Source organism: Exophiala aquamarina (assembly GCF_000709125.1).
Source record: "Exophiala aquamarina CBS 119918 chromosome Unknown aczIA-supercont1.6, whole genome shotgun sequence".
NCBI lineage: Eukaryota > Fungi > Ascomycota > Eurotiomycetes > Chaetothyriales > Herpotrichiellaceae > Exophiala > Exophiala aquamarina.
In genome coordinates this window covers 473,409-496,318 of record NW_013550582.1, presented here as the reverse complement: position 1 = coordinate 496,318, position 22,910 = coordinate 473,409, and the positions used below count along the sequence as shown (strand labels likewise).

The 22,910-nt window shown below is 50.7% G+C and overlaps 8 protein-coding genes across 8 annotated transcripts; 4 read left to right on the top strand and 4 right to left on the bottom strand.

Moving 5' to 3' along the window:
• Nucleotides 1–262: 262 nt before the first annotated feature.
• On the bottom strand, nt 263–1,416 carry A1O9_07574 (uncharacterized protein; the record flags this gene model as incomplete). The annotated part of the gene is made up of 4 exons (XM_013403130.1): nt 263–462; nt 491–725; nt 786–958; nt 1,041–1,416. 4 exons carry the CDS (start codon nt 1,414–1,416, stop codon nt 263–265), a joined length of 984 nt encoding a protein of 327 aa, XP_013258584.1.
• A 674-nt stretch (nt 1,417–2,090) lies between these two features.
• A1O9_07573 (uncharacterized protein) lies at nt 2,091–3,777 on the top strand (the record flags this gene model as incomplete). The annotated part of the gene is made up of 2 exons (XM_013403129.1): nt 2,091–2,263; nt 2,319–3,777. 2 exons carry the CDS (start codon nt 2,091–2,093, stop codon nt 3,775–3,777), a joined length of 1,632 nt encoding a protein of 543 aa, XP_013258583.1.
• A 199-nt stretch (nt 3,778–3,976) lies between these two features.
• Nucleotides 3,977–5,092, bottom strand: A1O9_07572 (uncharacterized protein; the record flags this gene model as incomplete). Its single annotated transcript, XM_013403128.1, has 2 exons — nt 3,977–4,142; nt 4,203–5,092. The coding sequence occupies 2 exons, from the start codon at nt 5,090–5,092 to the stop codon at nt 3,977–3,979; spliced, it is 1,056 nt and encodes a 351-aa protein (XP_013258582.1).
• Nucleotides 5,093–5,737: 645 nt separating this feature from the next.
• On the top strand, nt 5,738–7,662 carry A1O9_07571 (uncharacterized protein; the record flags this gene model as incomplete). The annotated part of the gene is made up of 4 exons (XM_013403127.1): nt 5,738–6,013; nt 6,072–6,440; nt 6,500–7,264; nt 7,324–7,662. 4 exons carry the CDS (start codon nt 5,738–5,740, stop codon nt 7,660–7,662), a joined length of 1,749 nt encoding a protein of 582 aa, XP_013258581.1.
• Nucleotides 7,663–7,757: 95 nt separating this feature from the next.
• Nucleotides 7,758–9,924, bottom strand: A1O9_07570 (uncharacterized protein; the record flags this gene model as incomplete). The annotated part of the gene is made up of 4 exons (XM_013403126.1): nt 7,758–8,714; nt 8,770–9,637; nt 9,697–9,776; nt 9,835–9,924. The coding sequence occupies 4 exons, from the start codon at nt 9,922–9,924 to the stop codon at nt 7,758–7,760; spliced, it is 1,995 nt and encodes a 664-aa protein (XP_013258580.1).
• Nucleotides 9,925–11,267: 1,343 nt separating this feature from the next.
• On the top strand, nt 11,268–13,500 carry A1O9_07569 (uncharacterized protein; the record flags this gene model as incomplete). Its single annotated transcript, XM_013403125.1, has 7 exons — nt 11,268–11,672; nt 11,720–11,767; nt 11,829–12,022; nt 12,110–12,470; nt 12,522–12,777; nt 12,836–13,185; nt 13,261–13,500. The coding sequence occupies 7 exons, from the start codon at nt 11,268–11,270 to the stop codon at nt 13,498–13,500; spliced, it is 1,854 nt and encodes a 617-aa protein (XP_013258579.1).
• Nucleotides 13,501–16,090: 2,590 nt separating this feature from the next.
• Nucleotides 16,091–19,085, top strand: A1O9_07568 (uncharacterized protein; the record flags this gene model as incomplete). Its single annotated transcript, XM_013403124.1, has 3 exons — nt 16,091–16,395; nt 16,457–18,885; nt 18,946–19,085. The coding sequence occupies 3 exons, from the start codon at nt 16,091–16,093 to the stop codon at nt 19,083–19,085; spliced, it is 2,874 nt and encodes a 957-aa protein (XP_013258578.1).
• Nucleotides 19,086–19,799: 714 nt separating this feature from the next.
• Nucleotides 19,800–22,325, bottom strand: A1O9_07567 (uncharacterized protein; the record flags this gene model as incomplete). The annotated part of the gene is made up of 1 exon (XM_013403123.1): nt 19,800–22,325. One exon carries the CDS (start codon nt 22,323–22,325, stop codon nt 19,800–19,802), a length of 2,526 nt encoding a protein of 841 aa, XP_013258577.1.
• Nucleotides 22,326–22,910: the final 585 nt, after the last annotated feature.

Here is a 22,910-nt window from a genome sequence, read left to right as displayed (position 1 = left end):
AGTCTGTCTACCGATTGGACATTGGTTGAGTCCCTCTCACAGTCATGAGCTATGTAATGCAGTGGAGTCGAGATGCAGATACCAGTTTGGCAATTGTCATCAATGACGAATATATGTCCCCATCTGGGGACGTTGTCAGCCTCTCCCAATTCGAGCATTTGAGCCCACGAAAATGCTATTTACAACAGGCATATTCTCTACAGACTACTTGAATATAGTCCATCCATCTCATGTCGTTCAAGTCTACAGCAGTAGTCTCGAATCAGGCCTTATAGACTCTCACTTTATAATCATCCCGCCATTTGTCTTCAATGATGACCAGTTGGGTCTCCTGAGTCTTCTTGAAGTACCCTTCCTCCTTATAGTCGTCTTTATCAACATCCATAAACCCTTCCTTCGCCTTGGATCTTGGCACTATCATGAGCGAGTGGCCTAGACGTCCGTCCCCATCAGCATTGCACACTGTAGTCAATGTGTTCTGTACACGTACCGTTGATAGTCTTGTCACATGCGATCCTCATCATGCAACCAGCACAATCCTCCTGCTCACCAAACTCGATACCGTGGTCAATAAGCCACTTTTCATATTCTGCTGTCCGTATCGCACTCTTGATCCAGCAAGGTGCGACATAATTGATTCTGATGCCTTGCTCCCAGCTTGAGCGACGCACAGTCCGCATAAATCCACGAAGACCATATTTAGTGGCGGTATATTCCCAATTTCCCTGTACGGGCACCATCAGTGTTAGCCGTAGCCTGGGGAAACAAATGTATGAAGGGCATACCGGTGAATCAATCCATGCCACCATACTCCCAGTGATGATAAAGCAACGATCGCGATCGTCTGTGTCAGGTTGCTTGCGGAAATAATGAACCGCAAGCTTCCAGGTGTACAATGTGCCGTCCATATTGACCTTCACAATATTCAAATCTGGCTTTGTGGGCTCACCGTTGGGGTCTAGGCATGTTGTCAGATTCAAGTTGCGTTACTTTCCAAAGTGGGAAGTCCTGCTGTTCCACGGATCAAATATCCTACATACCATCAAGATTCCACAGACTGTCACCAGAGCTCCTGCTGATTCCAGCGTTGGCAATCACGATATCAACGCTGTTGCTCGGGCTGTTCGATCTTGCAGTCTCGAAAAGCTGTATCTGGTCCTCCCAATTCCGAATATCACATTTCACAAAGGCAGCCTTCTGACCATCAACATTCAGCTCCTTCTCGATTTCAGATCCTCGTGGATGTAAATCGCCAAAGGTCACGAACGCTCCGGCAGCAGTGAACGCCCGGACAAAAGCCTCTCCCATGCCATTGGCACCTCCTGTGACGATGACTGACTTGCCTTGAACTTTAGACTTGTCGGGTACCACAGTGTGGTCGACTGGTCCAGTATAAGTGTAACGTGAAAGAGGCATTGTGAACGCTAGGTACGAAAGATATTGGTTTCAACGTATGTGCAAAGCGTGGGACGTCTCTGCACTGATGTGGTGGCCACGAGATTTTGGCTTCACCAGGTCTAGAGTATATCATGAACGTTGCACAAAATCCTGTCCAACAGCCTAAACTGTGTTTATCGTAATAGCGCATATCCGAATGGCACGTGCCATCTAGGATGGATTCTTGCAACTCTGCGGTCGAGCCGGGCTGTCAAATCTCTACCCCGTAGTCTCGGCTCATCTGTCAAGGGCAAGCAGGCAGTCCTGTTCGGGAAAACCGAATACGGGTCCACTCCAGACCAAGCCTTGCCTTGCCTTGCCTTGCCTTGCCTGGCCTAGCCTGACGCTGGGGCCATGGGAGAGAGAGTTTTCCCCTCACGCACCTCGGCTCAACACGCACAGCGGGAATGTCAATTCAGGTTCAAATGCGGGTTACCGACAAAGTCCTTCCTTCTCCGAAATGTTTTCCGGGGATGTGACCCCTGGCTGGGCGAAGGAGAAAGGCGGCAGTAAACTTGTCGTGGATTGGTTTGCGGACGACATATACAAAAGTGACAACTCCAGGAGAGCAAGGTGAAATTGTAACCCATCGAGACTTACAGCAAATACCCCTACCGCTTAACGTGATCTGGCGATCAATCAATCAATCGATCATGGGGAGCCTTGGTACACTCTCGTTCACGGAATCAAATTCCAAGTTTGACTATGATGTCCTCGTCATTGGAGCCGGCCTTAGTGGCCTCTACTCCCTGATCAAGATGCGACAATTGGGGTTGAGAGTGAGAGTGTTAGAGGCCGGAGCAGGCGAAGGTGGCACCTGGTTCTGGTAAGTCTGTTTAACCACATCCCAGACAGGAGCTCATCCATTCACAATCGCACAGGAACCGGTACCCTGGCGCTCGGTTTGATTCCGAGAGTTGGTCCTACAATTTTTCATTTTCTCAAGAACTTCTAGAGGAATGGAGTTGGACAGAGCATTTTGCACCTCAAACGGAAACTCTGAAATATTGTCAATTTATCTGTGAGAAATTCGGTTTAAGGGGCGATATCCAATTCAACACTCGGGTCAAATCAGCGCATTGTCAGGACAGTAACTCTTGGCTACTCACCGATGAGACTGGCAAACAGTACTCCTCGCGCTTTCTCATCACCGCTATGGGCCTTTTAAATCAAGCCACGTACCCAGATATTCCAGGCGTCGCCGATTTTGAGGGGGTATCGATGCATACGTCTCGCTGGCCAGAAGGTATATCGCTAAAGGATAAACGCGTTGGGATAATTGGCACCGGCGCGACTGGCATTCAGACCATCCAAGAGATTGTGAAGACTGTCGGCCATCTTACAGTGTTTCAGCGGAATCCGAACTGGTCCGCACCACTACATAACGCCAAGATCACCCCTGAAGACATGAACGAGATTCGATCGAGATATCCCGAGATATTCAGATTATGCAATGAGTCATGGTCATGCTTCGTCCACGGAGCCGATAAGCGAAGAACGTTCGATGTCCCCAAGGAAGAGCGAGAGGCGTTCTGGGAAGAGCTCTACTCGAAGCCCGGGTTTGCAAAGTGGCTCAGCAATTTCGGTGATATCAATACCGACAAGGCTGCGAATGCCGAGTTTTCGAATTTTATCGCTAAGAAAATTCGACAACGTGTGCATGATCCTGCCACAGCGGAGAAACTAATACCCAGGGATCACGGCTTCGGCACGAAAAGAGTTCCTCTAGAGACATTTTATTTTGAGGCTTATAATCAGCCGAACGTTCGCTTACTCGACATCAAGGAAGACCCTATTGAGAGGATTACCGAAAACGGCATCAAGACACGAGATGACTTTGTCGAGCTAGACATTTTAATCTATGCTACTGGGTTCGATGCCATTACCGGTGCATTCTCCGCGATCGACTTCCGCGGCATCGACGGCCAAAAGATCATGGACACATGGGCAGAAGGTCCACGCACGCAAATGGGACTATTCGTCCACAAATTCCCAAATATGATGATGATTCTCGGGCCTCATCAAATGTTTGGGAATATCCCCAGGAGCATCGAGTACGCGGTGAATTGGGTGTCGAGCTGCATAGAATATTGCCGCGATCACAATATTACGCGGATTGAGGCAACGCCTGAAGGAGTTGAGAGGTGGACTGAGCACGTTCATAAATGTTCGGAAGGTCTCCTGGCTAATGAAGTCGACTCTTGGATGACTGGCGTGAACAAGAATTTGAAGCACAAGCAAACTCGGATCATCGCCAGATACAATGGTCCCGCCCCCGGTTATAGGGCTTTGACGAAGGGGGTGGCAGACAGAGGATACGTCGATTTAACCCTAGGATGAAGAAGAATCCTATTAGGGGGCCAGGGGGGATGCGGTGCTGCCTGCATTGTGATAGATTCGGCGAGTACGACATTGCAATACGACCATTGATTTGGATTGTAAACTTTGAATATCTCAAGACTTAAGCAAGGCGACACAAGAACATAGGCAGTTATTAGATACTAAGTAGCATCGTCGTTCAACTTGATCAAACCTGCGTTTAGTAGGCCTGGATATCGAATGTGTTGAATGATACCGGATTGCTCAGTGCCCACAAGATACCCTCTTCGATGACTCGATCCCAGTCCTTGGTCACCGAAAGTTGGTCTGAGAAACGACGAAAGCCATGAGGCACACCTTTGAACATATTCACCCTGGTAGGGACACTTGTGAGAAGTCAGCGTCAGTAAGTTTAATTCATCTTCATTTCCAGGGCTTGCACTCACCCGTTGTCAGCTAGTAGTTTCGCATAAAACAAGGCTTCGTCCCGCAGAGGATCTGAACCAGCGATGCCAAATGTTGTCGGTGGTAGATGTCTCACTTCTTCTGGCGTGGCATTCCCAGGGTTGAGTCTGCGGTCCTCAGGGTCTGCGTGCTTGACCTTGAGGAGTTCATTGAACTGTTTAATTCTCTCTAATGGTAAGATCGCGGCAAACTCGTTTTGTTTGTACGACGATAAGCTTGGATCCTTGAGACGTTTCAACTGTGATTCATAACATTCATGGTAGACCAGCGCGGGAATCATGAGGACCTGTCCAACGATACGAGCCCGGGATTTAGCCTCCCTTCTCAGGTTTGATAGTGAAAGGGACGCTGAAAGCCAGCCTCCTGCTGAGATACCACCGATCACTATTCTCTCTCGCTCACCATTGAGCATGTCTGCGTTGCCATGGGCCCAGTCCAGAGCATCCTCCGAATCGTTCCACGCCGTAGGGTAGGAGTACTCCGGCGTATGGCGGTAGTTGACATTCAGCACAACAACATTGGTGTTGATCGCAAGACGCGAGCAGATGGCATCCTCCGAGCTCAACGTTCCGAAGCAGAAGCCACCGCCATGGAAATGGATATAAATCGGAAGTGGCTTGTCAGGAGGCGCTGACACTGCACGGTAGGAACGAGCCTCCAGGGCATACCCATCTCGTGCTGAGATCGAGTAGTCGCGGATTGTCACTTGCGAGGCGAGAGATACTAACTCTCGTTGTGCTACATCTTCTCTGCCGCGGTTCGTGCCTGCTTTCAAGTCTTCAAGTGAGAGGTCTTTTGAGAAGGGTGGCAGCGTCGACTCGAGCACTGTCCACTCGTGGCTGGGAACGCCGTACTCAGAGAAGTCTGCCATGCTCCCTTAAACAGCCCCTGGGGAATGGTTAGCAGGTAAATGTGCCAATCGTCAGCTGTAGCATCTCAGTTCATGAACCGTGATATGAACGGCGTCCACGAAGCCCAAGACCGCCGGCTTAGTCAGAGACTGATAGGGCATAGGTCGCTTCATGAGATGTAGTTGACGGCAGAAATCGACCGCCGCGAGTGTATAGCAGTACTGTAGGTATTCACGAGTGCCGATAACACAGCGCAACAGCGAAGGCATCGGGGGGAGGAATCAAAACTATCAATTCTGTGTCTCTGCCGATTCGTTCGGCAAGACTGAAGTAAGACCCGGGATCCCTGCCGGTCGGCGCTCGATCGGTGTCCACCGACTTGCGCTAGTAGAAGAACCGATATGCCTGCTTCCGTCTCAATTACCTTAACTAACAGTGTTACAATTGACTGGCAGTGGCAGTACTACGAATTGATATGAAACTAACCGAAGTGGAGTCTGGACTGGGGAGAATGTTACGATTTAGGTCACCTCTTCTCCCGACAGGTAGGTGGTGGGGGACTGGGTTTGGGATTTCCGTTTCGTTTCTCCTCTTGGTTTCATGTTTTCTCGTCATTGAGGCTCTCTGCCAGTCGTATTTGCCTATATTGGATGATCTGAAGAAGAATGACATTCAAATCACCTTCCTTCGTGCCCTCACTCCCCAATGTGCCAGACACGGTATCATTACCCGAATTCATGTTCGATGAACAGCACGGGCGGTCTCCCATCACCACGTCTCTAGATGCTTACACTTGTGGTCTCACCGGCCGGAGTACATCTGCCCAGGAACAGAAGTCTAGGGTAGGTTATCTTGCTCGAGCGCTTTCGAGGGAGCTAGGATGGGGTGTGAACGAGGGCTCTGAGTACGACAAGGTCGCTTGCATCTTTGCTTTAAATACGGTGAGTAATCCCTGTGCTAGAAAACGTCGGCTGGTCGCTGATGACGGGAAACCGAAAGATCGATATAATGACGCTCAACTGGGCAATCCTCACTGTCAATGGTGTTTCCTCTCCTGCCAACGCGGCCTACTCAGTCGAGGAACTGCGGCATCAATTAGTGTTCTCTGGATGCAAAGCTCTATTCACGGTAATGCCATTACTACCGATTGCGTTGCGAGCGGCTACTTTGGCAAACCTACCTCACGGGCGCATCTACGTTTGTGAGATGCCTGGCGACGGTGCAATTCCGCGCCAGTACAAAACGATATCCCAACTTGTCGAGATGGGCATGCAGCTGTCCGAGTTGGAGCCCAATAAATGGACCCAGGGCCAAGGAGCACGTCAGACGGCGTTCCTATGCTACAGTAGCGGCACCTCAGGGCTTCCGGTATGCTATTGCACACGCCTCTGCTCTGCCATGAATTAGCTAATGAAAGGACTGCTTAGAAAGCTGTTATGATATCCCATCGAAATGTGATAGCCAACACCATCCAGAGCTGTACGTTTGAGAAGGCAAGTCGCGATACCAGGGGCTCTGAATATCGAGATGTCGCACTCGGGTTACTACCACAGTCTCATATTTATGGCCTGGTGATTATTGCACATGCTTCAACCTGGCGAGGCGACCAAGTCATTATCCTTCCAAAATTCGAGCTTAAAAGCTATCTGAATGCAATTGCCAGATACAAGATCAACACACTCTACCTAGTGCCACCCATCGCCATTAGCATGGCAAACAACGAGATAATCATGCAGTCGTATGACCTCAGCTCGGTGCGACAAATATTTTCAGGTGCCGCCCCACTGGCGAAAGAGATTGCTGAACAATTGCTGTGCCGGCATCCTAGCTGGGTTATTCGGCAGGCATATGGTCTCACAGAGAGTGCCACAGTAGTAACATCGACCAGCCCACATGACATCTGGCAAGGCTCGTCGGGGTGCCTGCTGCCTGGCTGCGAGGTGAAGCTGATCGATACCGAGAGCGGGAGAGAGATTACGGGCCATGGAGAAGCTGGTGAGATATTAGTCAGGTCGCCTGCTGTGGTACTCGGATATTTGAAGAACGACAAAGCTACGCAAGCCACCTTTGTCGATCTTCCAAGTGGCCGCTTTCTCAAAACTGGTGACAAAGGCGAGTTCCGGTTGTCACCCAACGGTGGAAACGAACACCTGTGGATCGTTGATAGGATCAAAGAGCTTATCAAAGTCATGGTATGTCACTTCCTCCCAGTTGATGCTCAAAGTCAAAGACTGCTAACAACTCGGTGCAGGGACATCAAGTAGCGCCAGCAGAACTTGAAGCCTGTCTTCTCAATCATGTTGCGGTTGCTGATTGTGCCGTCACCTCCGTGCCTGACAACAAAGCCGGGGAGATTCCAAAGGCATATGTGGTAAAATCACAGAGCGCTCTGTCCTCGAATGAGAGCGATGAGAAACTCAAGTTGGATATCCTGGAGTACGTCCAAGGGGAGAAGGCTCGATATAAGTGGATCACGGGCGGCATTGAATTCCTCGATGCTATACCAAAATCTCCGTCGGGAAAGATCCTCAGAAGATTACTGCGTGACAGAGAACAGGAGAGGAGACGAGCGTCCAGTGCCAGACTCTAACGCGTGGTTGGGATCTTACCATTTACCATTGCTCAGTGAATCTAGAAATGTACACCCAATTTATCCTAACCCGCGCGCTGTCGTTATGGATGCAATCATACGAAGAGCTTAGGGTCCGTCCAACTGTCAAGGCCTTCGAACAGATCTTGGAAGTGCGACAATGAAGTGTCACCGAAGTTGTCGAAGGAGAACAGGTTCGCGTTTTGCTGCGCAAGAATCTGGTTGGCCACAACGCTGGTCTGGGCAGTCACGAACGGGAAATAGTCCATCCAGTCAATGCCATCATGCATGTCGACCTCTTTTGTACTTAATTGTGGATCGTTCACCCGGTCTCCAGTTAAATCTGCGAGGCCGGGGCCTTCAGACGATGTTGAAGGAGATTTTCTTTTCCCGCGCAGTCGCTCGAAGCCCTGCTCGAAGACATTTGCGGTCGCCCACATGGACTTCAGCTGCTTGACTGCAAGGGTAAGGATGTCCAAATCAGCGTCTGCACCGAGTCTGAGATGCTCAGTTTGTGAGGCTTGCAAAAGTGCGATAAATGCCATGCCACAATACCAACAAGTAATTCCCATTAGGTACCTCGTTCCACTTCTTACCAGCACATCCTTAAGGATTCTGGCCAAGCAAGTTGCAGCCAAGGTTGCCGGCGGCAATGCTTGTGGGAGCGATTGGGAAGATGTTCGTTTGAGGTGGAGGACAATGATGATTGTTAGATAGGGCAAATGTAACAAGTGAACATCCCGATTAAAGTTGGTCGTGTGGTTTGAATTAATGGGCAGTTGCAGATGCGGTGGTAACGACCGGACCCAGTTGATCAATTCCCTGCCGTGGTGAACAGGGAAGGAAGACGAAGCATCATTTGACGATCTTGACAGATATTTGGCTATCCGCCCAATGATGGCGCACAGTCGTACCCAGTATATGAAGACCTCAGCCTTGCCTCCGTCCTCCGATTCGGAGAAATCTGCTAGCGTAGGCTCAGGGATATTGCAGTCGTCAGGATCGATGACGCAGGGCTTGCCCTGACATATCGCCGTCAACCTTTCGCGTGCCTACCATCAAGGTCAGCCACAAGTTAGGTAAGCGCGCGGCTTTCGAAGGACTTACAAAGGCGGTCCACCAGATCCTCCTTCTTAGCCCAAGGTCTACTTCGGGCACGGCGAGATCTGTTTCAGACTCCCGATGATAACCGGCTTGTTGGCAGTGCTTGATCACGACCGACACCCACCACCAAGAAGAATGCCTGTGCACAACCGAAGGGGGCCGGGGAGACCACCAGTAGAATAGTGAAACGGCTTTGAGGCAAGTAATGAGATCAGGCTCTTCGTCATCGTAGAACCTCATGCGTGCACGGTCGTAATAGTACGCAGGGCCAGCATGGGGTAGCATAGGAGGTTGGATATGGGTGCCAACGAGTGCAAGCGCATTCGCAAGCAAGGGCGATCTTGCGAGATCGGCACTCAGACTGGATCTGTCCAGCACAGGGCACCAAGTATAGCAGTATTCAAAATAGGTTTCCACAAAGCTCTGCTGCAGGTCCGGTTGAGATTCGTCCAAGAAATTTGGAGCCTTCCTAGCAAGGATGGATTGATTTCGAGCATCGTCAGCGTTCTCGGGGCCATAAACCTGCAAAAATCCTGGATCGACCACATAACGGTTGGTTCCGCTTTCAGAAGCTCTCCAGTTCTGCGACGTATCGTTGGAGACGACTGAGGCTCTTTCAAAGGCCTGTTGCGGGCTTTCAGTAGCAGGCGGGTTGACGCATGCTACCGGCAGGCTTGGCTGGTAGATGTTGACACTACTTAGATGAGTCAATGCCGGAGGGATTTCGATATCAAGGTCTGTCCCGACGGGTTCGCTCTGAAAGGCGTTGGTGTCAAAATTGTGGCTGTCAATGTCGCCAGGAGGAGTCAAAGGATTGAGCAGGCGATCGTCTGCAACCTGGCGTGCCTTGTCACGCTTCGATGTGCGCGGCCTAATCAAAGAAGGGTTCTCAACATCAGGCCACATTCGAGGCTCCCCGGATGCACCTACCTGCAATCTTTCCCGGAAGAGAGACAGTGGGTGCAGTTGTTGTGGCCTTGTGTACTTCGCGCTTGAAGATCACATCTGATCTGCATGATTACAGTCAGAGTCAGATAACATTTGCTCCATCAGCAGGGGTTGACCGACCTTTTTGGAGTGACATAACTCACAGGCCAATTCTGCCCTCTTCCTCTTTGGGCGCTGCGCGGAGAACTGGACCCATTGTGGCTCGCCCATGTCGAGCGATCGTTGATCCTATATCATGCCACAGCGAGAGTGCAGTCAATGAGAAAATCGGTTGAACTCAAGGACAAATTGACAGGTGCTGTCGCAAGGATGGATGAAGCAGCAATACGTGGGGGCCCGTGGGGAAGCAACGGCTCGGGACTTCAAGTTGGATATTGGCAGGTGCCAAGCTGGGTACGCGGGCGCAGTGCCTCGCCCTCGTTAATCTACTCAGTTCAAGGGCCACTTCGACAATACGTCAATGCGTGAGCCAATGTCGAATCAGAATTCCTTCTGGCTCTAAGTACGAGGTATGATCATCCTCATTCAGCGTGCTTAGAGGGAAAAGATCGCGGACCTTTCTGTTCTCTATCTACTGATCCAATGTACTTCCCGCGAAAGGGGGTCTCTCCGCCCATGAGCACAGAGAGCCCCGGGTGCCTACGCTAATCTCAATGCCAATCCTTGAATCGCGGTCCTTAACAACTAGGCCAGAGCCTTGGTTTGGCAAGATATGTAATGGTGATCTTTCACGGTGCTTTCTGGACACGTGATGAGGCTCTGGGGACCTTGTGACTCTCCAGCAATGCCTGATGGAGGGGGGAGGAGTGGAGGAGTGGAGGAGGGGAGCAATCGAGGAATAGATGCATGCAAGAGGTCGATCTTCTTGAGGGAGTTCTAGACTTGACAAAGTCGCCTGTGAAGTCGGCCTCTCTCTCTCTCTCTCTCTCTCTCTCTCTCTCTCTCTCTCTCTCGGGATCTGATACGAGAGTACCCTACCTACGCGTCCGCAAGGAGCTGATTTCAGCCAAGCCGGCACATTCGGCTGTAAATCTCCCGTAACGGAGCTCGCTCGATCTGGCATACCGAGACACTTTGGAAAACACGGCCAGTGTTTTGCCGAAAGTCAGCCTCCTGCCGAATCTCCTCCCCCTCGAGACATCCCCTCCAACGTCCACCAAGGGCATGTTCGCCATCTCGGCAATTATCCTGTGGGTGGGCAATCGAGCCATGGCTCAGGTGCGTATGTTGCCGGGACATCGAGTATACTGGAAGCCTAGTCCGCAGACAGCATAGGATGATCGAGGTAAGTCCCAACAAGCCAAGGGCTTTAGGTATGAAATTCTCCATGCATGAAAATTGCCGGACGCTTTGATGAGAAGCATAAGACAATTGAAATTACTCTGTTACATCTCATTCTGTTGTTCCCTTGTCATCTTTCGACTCCTCATACGCGATATCATATTGTTCGATTCTTGAGTAGTCCATACACCAAGGAGGCCTGTCCAGCATAGCCGCAATTGCATCGCCATCTTATTTGCGACGATTTGGAGTCGAGTTATCGGCGTGCTACCATGACTCCCTTTTTGGGCAACTCAGGCCAGGTCACGCCTCCGGTATCTGATGGCGAAGTGCCGGCATTTGACATTCAACATTCGAAAGACCTGCCGCAGATGCTATCACAACAAAAATCCATAAAAGCTAACCTGGGTGTTGACGGAAATCAAGCAAAGCACGATTTCAGCCATCATGCAATCCCGCTAAACCCGGACTTTGCGTACACGCCCCGGAAAATCCGCGTTTTCACCATCGGAGCTGGTTTCTCAGGACTTCTCATTGCCCACAAATTTCAACATCGATTTCCTGAGCTTCAAGACATTGTTGAACACAAGGTCTTCGAGGCGAGAAAAGATGTTGGAGGAACATGGCTCGTAAACACATATCCTGGCGTCCAGTGCGACGTCCCTTCACACATATATGTAAGCTTGGCAAGCTCCTCGCAAGGAAGTTCTATCTAACGGGGTAGGCCTTTCCATTCGCACCCAATCCTGACTGGGATCGCTTTTACGCCTCGGTAAGCCCTCACTAGCTTAAGAATGAAACTATGACACTGCTGACTTTAAGGCTTCTCTCAGGGCCCTGCTATCCAAAATTACATTAAACAGACCGTCAAGGAATGGAGTCTAGATCGTGACCTCTACCTGGATACCAAAGTGGTTGCTGCCCAATGGCAAGAGACCGCTGGAGAATGGAAGGTCACAGTCGAGAACCAAGGCAAACAGCGAGACGAGTATTGCGATATCCTAATTTCCGGCCAGGGCGTTCTAGTGTAAGTGCTCCTAAGTCGACTTTCTGTTGCCTTTCTCTGGATGGAATTGTGTGCAATGTCGTAAAGCGGTCTGACCTGGTGATCTAGAAACCCGTCGTGGCCTAAAATCCCCGGACTGTCTGAATTTAAAGGCCACGTCACCCATTCTGCTGACTGGGATCACAACTACGATTATTCCAACAAACGAATAGCAGTCATTGGCAACGGCTCGTCGGGGATCCAAATTGTCCCTCAAATGACCAAGTTACCGGGTACAACAGTCAAGAACTTTATCCGAGGCCCTGCTTGGGTCTATTATCGAGTACCGCCTTCAAAGCATCTTGGGCGAGACACCGATGACTTGAATCCTGCGTACACCGAAGAGGAGAAACAGCGATACAGAGATCCAGAACAGCATAAGGAATACCGTAAAGGTATCATCGCGCGGACTAACAAGGCCTTCCGTTTAGTAAGTCCAGAACCTCAATCAAAATTAACCACAATCACTCATCAAATATAGTTCATCAAGGGCGAGCAGAATGACGCGGTGATGAAACTTGCCGCAGAGCAGATGGCGGAGAAGCTCAACCACGATCCTGTGCTTTGTGAGCAGCTCATACCAAAATGGGAGTTGGGATGCCGTCGAGTAACTCCTGGTCCTGGCTATCTGGAATCATTCCTTAAGCCTAATTGTGCCTTGACCTCGAGTCCAATCACCAAGATCACGGAGAAGGGTGTTGTCACTGCCGATGGTGAGGAATTCGAGTGCGACGTTGGTAAGTTTTGGCTCCTGATCTACCTTTGACAATGACAGGAACTCATAACCCTCGACAGTGGTGTGTGCAACAGGATTCGACGTTTCCCATTGTCCAAAATTCTCTCTTGTCGGTCAGAACGGAGTCAGCCTGGCAAAGAAGTGGGCTGACGAGCCGGAATCTTATCTGTCTGTTGCGACCGACTCCTTCCCAAACTACTTCATGATGATGGGGCCTAACTGCCTGGGCGGCCACGGCTCACTTGTTGAATCGCTCAATTGGACCGGTGATTACTTCGTCAAGATCATCAAGAAGATGGCAACCGAAGATATCAAGTACATGGTACCCAAGGCATCCGCAGTCGATGCATTTGTCAAGTATGGCGACGAGATCCACAAAAAATTAGTGTGGACTGGTAGTTGCAGTTCCGTAAGTGTTTAATTTCTCCACAATCGCTGTTGTCTTCGCTTTGAGAGAGTTCTACTAACCTGGCGGGGCTTACAGTGGTACAAGCGAGGTCGACGAGATGGAAGAGTGACGGCCTTGTTTGGTGGTAGTGCTGTTCTCTTCCACCGGTTGATCAGTGACATCCGCGCCGAAGATTACGAGATCGTTTACAACAGTACCAATCCGTTCAGATTTATGGGCAATGGATTTACGGAATGGGAAATGCAGGAAGACAGTGACCTGTCTTGGTATGTTGAGGCGGCTGATCCATTGCCCCAGGCATCATTACAGTTATAGTGCAAGCGTGCTATCTGATGCATTCGACTGGTGTTTTGCATTGGGACTCTCCAGGTAGGCCGGAGAGACTGGCCGTTGGTTTTCCCACCTCATCTCTGATGGTTTTACGCCGGGACTTGACTTCAAGACTGGAATAGATTTGCTTTCAACGTGTGCATCATGGCACGTCGCGATGGAGCGACGTTGAAACTCTAGGCGTGCTAGATACGGTTATGGGTAAAAGGAGCTAGATACCACGGGACAGCCGTGGTGTTCCATAGAAAGAGGTCATGTCTGGATGACCTCAGAGTCTTCCGTCATTTTTGTAGCATGGATTGTTGAGAGGCGGAATCACGATTAATATGTTCCTATCATTGCAGGAAGAGACTACGAAAGACGGCAGCGAGCAGTTCAAGCTTTTCCAATGTATATATCTTCACGAAACACCCAGCCCTTTCTGGATGTATAATCAGATTGTTGACACGTTGAACGTCGCGAGCCTGGAGTGGGAATGGTGTTCTCACTCCAGGCGCACGGTTCTCTGCATTGTGCACGTTTGGGCCTGAGGCTCACTAGGCTGTGCTATCGTCATAATGCACTCAGTCCAATCAAACTTTCTCGTCGCACCATTGCAACCAACACGGTAGAGGGTGCTTTGAAGAGTCGCATCTGGAGACATGCTACCATCCAGCCCGCCACTGGCTGAGCACCGCTCAATCAACCTGAGGTCAGTCAGAGTTCTCGTCGACCTAGGCTCGATTAAGCATCTCAACCCGGATTAGGGTTATTAGAGGTTATCCTTCCACCCGTTGCGAGCGTCACTGAGACATGGTTGCTATGAGAAGTTATTTATTTCTTTACCTGAATGTTTGGGTCGGACCCCATGAAGCGCACAATAAGCTCAAGCGGTACACATAAAAACTTAGACATTTCTGTCCTCTCCATCGCATTTCTTCATCAATTTCACAGCCTCATCCGGGCTCGTACTTGCGAAGACCTTCATCCGCCTTTCAAACAGCGCACAAGAACCAAGATGCAGACTTTCGCCCTTACGCTTGCTCTGGTGGGCGCCGTCATCGCTCAGTCTACGACACAGACCGCAGAACCCAGTGCAACACCTCTAGTCATCAGTGGCGGCCAACATGGCGGCCAACTCATCGCTGGACAACACGTCGGAGCAGCACAATCATACCAGGTCATCCTTTCCGAACGCACGGGCAACTCCCTTGGCGCAGCAGGCGATCAGTACTTCTTCAACGAGACCAGCAATCAACTCATGGACGAGAGTCTCGTTGCCGATATTGCTTTGCCTTGCTATGTCATCAACGCTACCGAGATCTCCGACAATGCAGGCCCGTTAGAGTGCGGCGCCTTGGCGGGTGATTATCAACGCAACACTATCAACCTCGGTGACGACGGGAGTGTCTTCTTCGTCGGCGTGCAGAGCTGGTGGGTGTGCGATGTCAACGCGACGCAGCCATACGGTATTATTAATGGTACAGTGGTGGGCGGCTTCACAACTTCAGAGCCTAGCGGACCCGGCATTCGCAACTGCTCTGTGGTCGACGCCCTGAAACTGGCAAAGGGCAGTGGGGGCCAGACCAATTCTTCGACTGTGTCGGTGACATCGTCCTCCTCTGCCTCTTCCTCTGCCGTCGCATCCTTGTCAGCGACAGGCGCCCAGACGAATACTTTAACCACCGACGCCATGACAACGATGGCGTCTCCAACCTCGACGACCTCACAATCCACAAACTCAGCTTCAGCCAGCGGAGCTACCGCTACCGGCGCTGCGTCTCACAACGTGATGCACGACATCTCGAAAGTTGGAATGATTATGGCTGGAGCGCTGGTTTTTCTGCTTTCGTGATTGATTGGGACATGTCTACGAAGCATCTGACGGCGAAACAGGAGATTTCGTAGCCTGCTTATTTAGCACCCCGAACGGTTCAGGATTTCTGTCAGTAGTCTCGTAGCTAGGTCTCGTAGCTAGGGCATCTCGTTAGCGTCTCGTTGAGCAATTTCTGAGTTCCTCAAAATTCTGTTCAGTCTCGATGCAATCGGTTTTCGCATGACATTCAGCGAGAAAGAGGCATCTTCATACTGGCATTGCTATCGCGGCCTCGGACATGCAGGGATTGGTGCACCACACAATGCAGTCGCTCAGGTGAGGGCAACGTGGAGACTGATAGCCTGATTGGAGGATAAGGAAGGTGAATGAAAGGTTGCTATGTAGCCTCAAGAGCTCAAGAAAGGGGGCGATGGGCGTCACGTGTGTACCTAAAAGCGGCGAGGACCAAGACCGCTTTCACGACGCCCGCAGTTGCCAAGGCTTCACACGATTTTGGACACCTCTCCGACTCGAGCACCGCATTGCCCTGAAAGTAAATACATACCTGCACCGTGTCTTCGGGGCTTCATTCTCTTTCTAGAGACCACAATTTGATAGAAGTCGAACACAACCTCCATCAGGGCGTTCTCGGAGAGCCAAGAGTTTAAAAGATGTGGTGAATGTCCGCTGTGTCCTACCAAGTTACAACCTCCTTGGTCAACCGCGCCGTCTGTCCTCCGTCAACTACATACCCTCATTCACACCAGATAGACCTTAGCCATGGCGAGTTTCCTTGACAGCTCTTATAGTCTGGTCCATTTGGACAACACGGCGGACCAACCCAGCCAGCAAGATCTCAAGACCCAACTCGAGAAGGGCACAGATGAGACAAAGGTCGACACCATGCGCCGTATTCTGACAATCATGCTCAGCGGTGACCCCATGCCAAATCTTCTCATGCATATTATCCGATTCGTCATGCCCTCGAAGAGCAAACCTCTCAAGAAACTCCTGTACTTCTACTACGAAATTTGTCCGAAATTGGACGCCAATGGAAAGTTGAAGCAAGAGATGATCCTAGTCTGGTAAGAGTTACTGGTTGTGGGTCGTCGAGTGGTCGAGTGGTCATACTGACACATATTTAAGTAACGGCATCCGGAACGATCTCCAGCATCCCAACGAATTCGTCCGGGGAAACACTCTTCGTTTCCTCTCCAAACTCCGAGAACCTGAATTGATTGAGCCCCTGCTCTCAGCTGCTCAGACCTGTCTTGACCACAGACACGCCTATGTCAGAAAGAATGCTGTTTGGGCGCTGGCTTCAGTCTACCAGCATGCCCAACATCTCATTCCCGATGCCCCGGAAATGCTCTTTGCTTTCCTCGGTGCGGAAAGCGACACTACATGCAAGCGGAATGCATTTGGAGCGCTGATGACTATTAGCCATGAAAAGGCGCTTGAATATTTGACAGGAGTCCTCGATGGAGTGCCAAATGCCGACGAGCTGTTGCAATTGGTTGAGTTGGAGTTCATCCGGAAAGACGCAGTGCAGAACCAGCAAAACAAGGCTCGGTATCTACGACTTATTTTCGATCTGCTGGAAGCAAACACAAGTACTGTCGTCTATGAAGCCGCTACATCTCTCACAGCTCTCACTAGCAATCCAGTCGCCGTCAAAGCCGCTGCGGGAAAGCTGATTGAGTTGAGTATCAAAGAAGCAGACAATAATGTGAAACTGATCGTTCTTGACCGCGTCGACCAGTTGAGGCGGCGGAACCAAGGTGTGCTGGATGATCTCACGATGGAAGTCCTCCGCGTACTTTCCAGCCCAGATCTCGACGTCCGGCGCAAGGCCTTGTCCATTGCGCTGGAAATGGTATCTAGCAAGAACGTGCAGGAAATCGTGATGCTGCTGAAGAAAGAACTCAGCAAAACAGTGGTGGAACAGTACGAAAAGAATTCGGAATATCGACAGCTCCTGATCCAATCTATCCATCAGTGTGCCATCAAATTTTCGGAGATAGCTGCCAGCGTTGTGGACGTTTTGATGGATTTCATCGCAGACTTCAACAACAGCTCAGCCGTCGATGTCATTTCATTTGTGAAGGAAGTAGTTGAGAAATTCCCTAAACTTAGGTCTTCAATTGTGGAAAGACTGGTCTCGACCCTTGGAGAGGTGCGCGCAGGAAAGGTGTACCGAGGTTCGTTGTGGGTGATCGGTGAATACTCTTTGCAGGAGAACGACATCAAAGAAGCCTGGAAACGAATTCGAGCTAGCCTTGGAGAAATCCCCATCCTTGCCTCCGAGCAAAGACTGCTTGACGAACAGGCGAATGAGGATGCGGAATCCAAGGAACAAGTCAATGGACACTCGACCAAACCAACTTCCAGTGCTTCGACAAAGGTGCTTGCCGATGGAACCTATGCCACCGAAACGGCGATGACGAGCGACTCCGCTGCTAAGGCCCGGCTAGAAGCAGTAAAAGCGGCCCAAAAGCCTCCGTTGCGACAACTCGTCCTGGATGGCGATTATTACCTAAGCACTGTCCTATCTTCAACACTCACAAAGCTTGTCATGAGGCACTCAGAAATATCCTCTGATCAAGCTCGCACCAATGCTCTCCGAGCAGAAGCAATGCTCATCATGATCTCTATTATCCGTGTTGGTCAGTCGCAATTTGTCAAGGCACCCATTGACGAAGATTCTGTCGATCGTATCATGTCTTGTGTGCGTGCTCTTGCAGAGTTTACTGAACGGAAGGAGCTGGAGACATCTTTCTTGGATGATACCCGCAAGGCTTTCCGAGCCATGGTACAAGCCGAGGAGAAAAAGCGTGCCGCGAAAGAGGCAGTGGAGAAAGCGAAGACTGCGGTCCAAGTGGAAGACACCTTTTCGATACGACAGCTAACGAAGAAAAATGCCGGGGATGGTGCAGATGAGATGGGACTGGATTTGGAAAAAGCCACAGGCGGCGACGCAGCAATCGATGACCTTTCATCTAAACTCAGCCGAGTTGTTCAACTTACTGGTTTCTCGGATCCAGTCTATGCAGAAGCCCACGTCAAAGTTCATCAATTCGATATTATTCTCGATGTACTATTGGTCAATCAAACGAACGAGACGTTGCAAAACCTGTCGGTTGAGTTCGCTACTCTTGGGGACCTGAAAGTCGTGGAGCGGCCCACCACCCATAATCTCGGCCCACACGACTTCCTCAATGTCCAGTCCACCATCAAAGTCTCAAGTACTGACACTGGAGTCATTTTTGGAAATGTTGTCTACGACTCCCCATCCGGCACCGATACGCGTGTAGTCATCCTCAATGACGTTCATGCTGATATCATGGATTATATTCAACCTGCAACCTGCTCAGAGTCTGCATTCCGTACTATGTGGACAGAGTTCGAATGGGAAAATAAAGTCAACATCAACAGTAAGAGCACAACAAAGACGCTAAGGGAGTTCTTGGATCAGTTGATGAAAAGCACTAACATGACTTGTCTTACACCTGACGCGGGACTCAAAGGTGACTGTCAGTTCCTAAGCGCCAACCTCTACGCTAGGAGTGTTTTTGGTGAGTCACATCCGTAGTAAACATTCGACTGTGGCATAGGGAACTAACCCAATTTTCTAGGCGAGGATGCTTTGGCAAATCTAAGTATAGAAAAAACGCCTGATAACTCTGTCATCGGGTTCATCAGGATCAGATCAAGATCACAAGGACTGGCACTTAGTCTTGGCTCACTGAAAGGGTTGAAAGCGGGTACTTATTGAAAGGCTACAAAAGAGTTAGTTGGTCAGCACCTCTGAGTAGGGCAAGCACCCACAAGGCCTCGAAACCGGAGGGGTATGGAACTCACCACCAACGGCGACCATGCTTTCCAAAGCGATTAGACAGGGTTTGGTCAGCACGAGTGCCCGTGGGCCGTGACACGAGTCAAATGTGAAAATGACATCCAAAATGGAACAGGAATCTGACGTGCTGAACATTTCTCTTTCGTCCAATGGCCCCCCCTTAGGCCTTAACCATACCATGCCTTCTTTCCTATAGCTCGCACTAGATCTGTAGTAGGAATAAGAAGCAAGAGAGGGAGACGTATATAATTTATACACATCTCAAGAAAGAAAATACAGACGCGATCTCGTAGTCGATCGTCGGACCGAGGTCCGACCGTCCTATCATTAAGTAGCCTTGCGTTGCGTTGCGCGGATGTGCTGTATGTGCAGTGAGTGCTATTCAGTTTATGTATGGGACCAGGCCCCAAAACGAAGGGATCCGTAGGGCAAAGGGCCGGACATTTTCTTCCATCAATGCAGCTGCAGCTGCAGCTGCAAGATGCCCTGGGCAACATTGACGCCGCTCCAGAGCACACTGACGCTTGCACCGTTGCCGGCGTCTGCCCAGTTGACCCCGAGCTCGAGCTTCTCATGGGGCCACAGCGTGACGTAGTTATCATCCCAATACGCGGTCTCGACCTCGGCGTCGTTTTAGACCAGGACTAGCCGGATGAACACGGCTGGAACGTCAGATGTGTTCTCCAGCGTAACCGCCGTGCCGGTCGTGCCACTGCCAGCGGTCGACGAGCTATTCGAACTCCCTGGACTGCTCGCCGTGGTGGTGACATTCGCGCTGTCCATCGCGAAGAGGCCGGTGAGGTTCGCGTACTCGACTACTGGCGTGTGGTACCAGCTTGAGTTCGTCCAGTTCATCACGTCGTTCTGTGTTGGGAGCCAGTAGACGTTGCGGCTCAGCGTGCTGTTGTCGGCGTCCAGCAATGTGAGTTTCAGCAGGGCGACGTCTTCTAAGGAGTCAAGTCCGCCAATTTCGGAGACCTCAGTGCTTCCGTTAGGCACGGCTTCGCCTAGAGTGGTGGAGTCTGTTGTGATGTTGGTGCCGTTAAGGCTGATCAGGTCGATAGTGACGGTCCTTGTCCCGCTGGAGTTGAGCGAGTTGCTGGTCACCCAGACGGTGCCGTGTCCGTAGTCGTAGACGACGTGCTCAGGGCGGGTCGCAACTTTCACGCCGTAGTAGCTACCCATCGGCTGCTCGTAATAGTCGAACAGCTGCCAGTGAAGGTTGGGCCAGGCGCCCTGCAGCATCCAGTATATGAGGCCTGTGCTTGGCCGAGTGTTACCCTTGTAGGCGACATATGCTTCGAATTGAGCTCTTGTGGCTTCGTAGTCTGAGAGTTGCGCCTTTAGGACATAGTCTTCGAGGCTTGTGGGGTCGCCGTATCGGTTGTACAGCCCGCCATTGTATATTGACCGGTCGTAGAAGCTCGACTGGCTCGTTGACATGTGGTAAAGACCCATGTCTGGAGCCGTCCACAGGTCCTCCAGATCCTGCTCGGAGAGGAATTTCTTAAGACTAACCATCTCAGGTGTCCCAACGCCAGCTCCAAGTTCGGAACCGAATCCAAAGGCTGCTCCAAGGTCGTCGCCGTACCAGTAGTTTGGTGGGACCCAGTCGTAGGGACCATCCATTTTCATCCCCGAGGGACCAAGAATCTCGGGGTAGCCACGCTTAGCGGCAGATGCGATGATCGGGTTCGGCCAGTCAAGCTTGCCCAGCGCGTCCACATATATCTTGACCGCCCTATCATCTGGCCAAAAATCCGATCCGACAAGGAATGCGAGCATGGAAGGGTGCGTTTGCATCATTGCTGCTTCGTGAAGCATCGAGGTATTTGCGGTGGAATAATCCGCATCACCCCATAGTACACCATCTGCTTCGTCATTGTAGTCCCACCCTTCCCACTTGTCGCAGCATTCCCAGCCAGCCATGATCATCAAGCCCAATTCATCAGCTATCGCGTACATCTCAGGGTGTTCTTGTTTACCCTCAAGGCGTACGGTGTTTAAACCCATGTCAAGTACACGTTCGAATTGGGCTCGAGTCCGATTGGGATCGAACCGGTAGAAGACATCAGAGGTGTATCCTGCACCCATAACGAGGAACGGGTGGCCGTTGACAATGAATGCAGTGTCATTATGAGAACTGACATATGAAGAGACATGACGAATTCCAAACTTGCGGGGACCGGAAACATCCGAAACATTGCCAGATATAGCTGCATTGACCGACACGCTGTACAAAGGTTGAGAACCCCATGAAGCCGGCCACCAGATCTGAGGGTTAGGCAGATCGGAACTTATCGAGACTGTCTTGACTTGTCCTGGCAATAGGCTGACAGTCTGAGCAATTGTCAAGGCTCCAGATCCGTCAGGGTCATTAATCGTTGCCGTGATTGTAGCATTGACTGGTTGATTACCATTGTTTGAAACGTCGGCTCGGACAGTCACGAGAACGGATTGCTTCCATGTGTACTCGAAGTCTGTTTTAATTCTGGGAGTTGACAATGAAACTTGATCGGATTGGGCCAATTCCACATACCGCCAGACGCCTGTCCCGTTGTCAGGCGGGTAAGGATTCCAGTCAACGTAACCCATTGCAAAGTCACGGAGATAGTTGGTAGGATAGGCGACAATGAGGATCGCATTGTTTCCTGCTGAAATTGCTTCCGTGATCTCATATCTCTTACCACCGTAAGCGCCCACCTGTGTCTCGTTGGAGGCTATCTGTACACCATTGAGATAGATATCAGCACGAGAAGTGATACCGTTTGTCTGTAGGAAGTAATGCTGGCCAGCTTGAGGACTGAGCGAGAACTCTTCTCGAAAAAGCCAGGGTACTTGAAACTCTGAATAATCGACAGCGGTATCGAGGTTATCCGAGAAAAAGAGGAATGAGTCGTTGTAGACATTGTTATTCAGCAGGCCTGCAAAGACGGACCCTCGAGCTTCAACTCGATACCAAGACGAAATGTTCACCCCACCGAGGGACAGATTGCTATAGTTACCGTTCGCATTTTGGCTGGATTGCATGTACCAGCCTGGAATGACTGCTTGATCACCAGCTGCGGTCAGTATATTAGTCGAGCTGGAAGCAGCTACACTCAAGGTCGGCACGAGGCTGGCGGCCACAACACCAGCAAGAAGGTGAGAAGTCCACATGATGTTGGACTTCTACGACCGCACAGAGAACGAGGAAGCCTCTCTATCTTGAGCGGTACTTCGATCATTGTATATCTCGATAGATGCCGTTGCACCCAACACCATTCTCCCAAAGCGTAGGAACAATACCACCTTACCAAAAAAGCGGGGGAAGCATCAGATGTTACCTTGCCAGTCAAGCTTGTTGCGTGCGGACAAACCCGTAGACTTGGTGAGCTTTTGCAGGATTGGCTTTTTGGCCCATCGATCCGTCTGGCTTTTAGTCCTAACACCTCCTTACCGACGAAAGGCTACACCGATGTCACCAGCATGATGTGAGTGGGAGATGTGGTACTCCATCGACAATTACTCGAAAAAGATGCGAAGCTCTTATCGGGGGTGGGTCCAATGATCATCAATCTAACCGTTTAAGGCGTAGTCAGATTTCGGATATGGGACGACATCAGTTCAAATGGACTTCTTGCAGTCCGCTGCCAAATCCCTCGACATGCTGGGCGCAGTGATTCGCCATGAGAATTCGATCTCGCTATTTCAGATCTCTGAGAACGAGAGATACCCGCAGTCAGATGATGAGAGACATTGGGC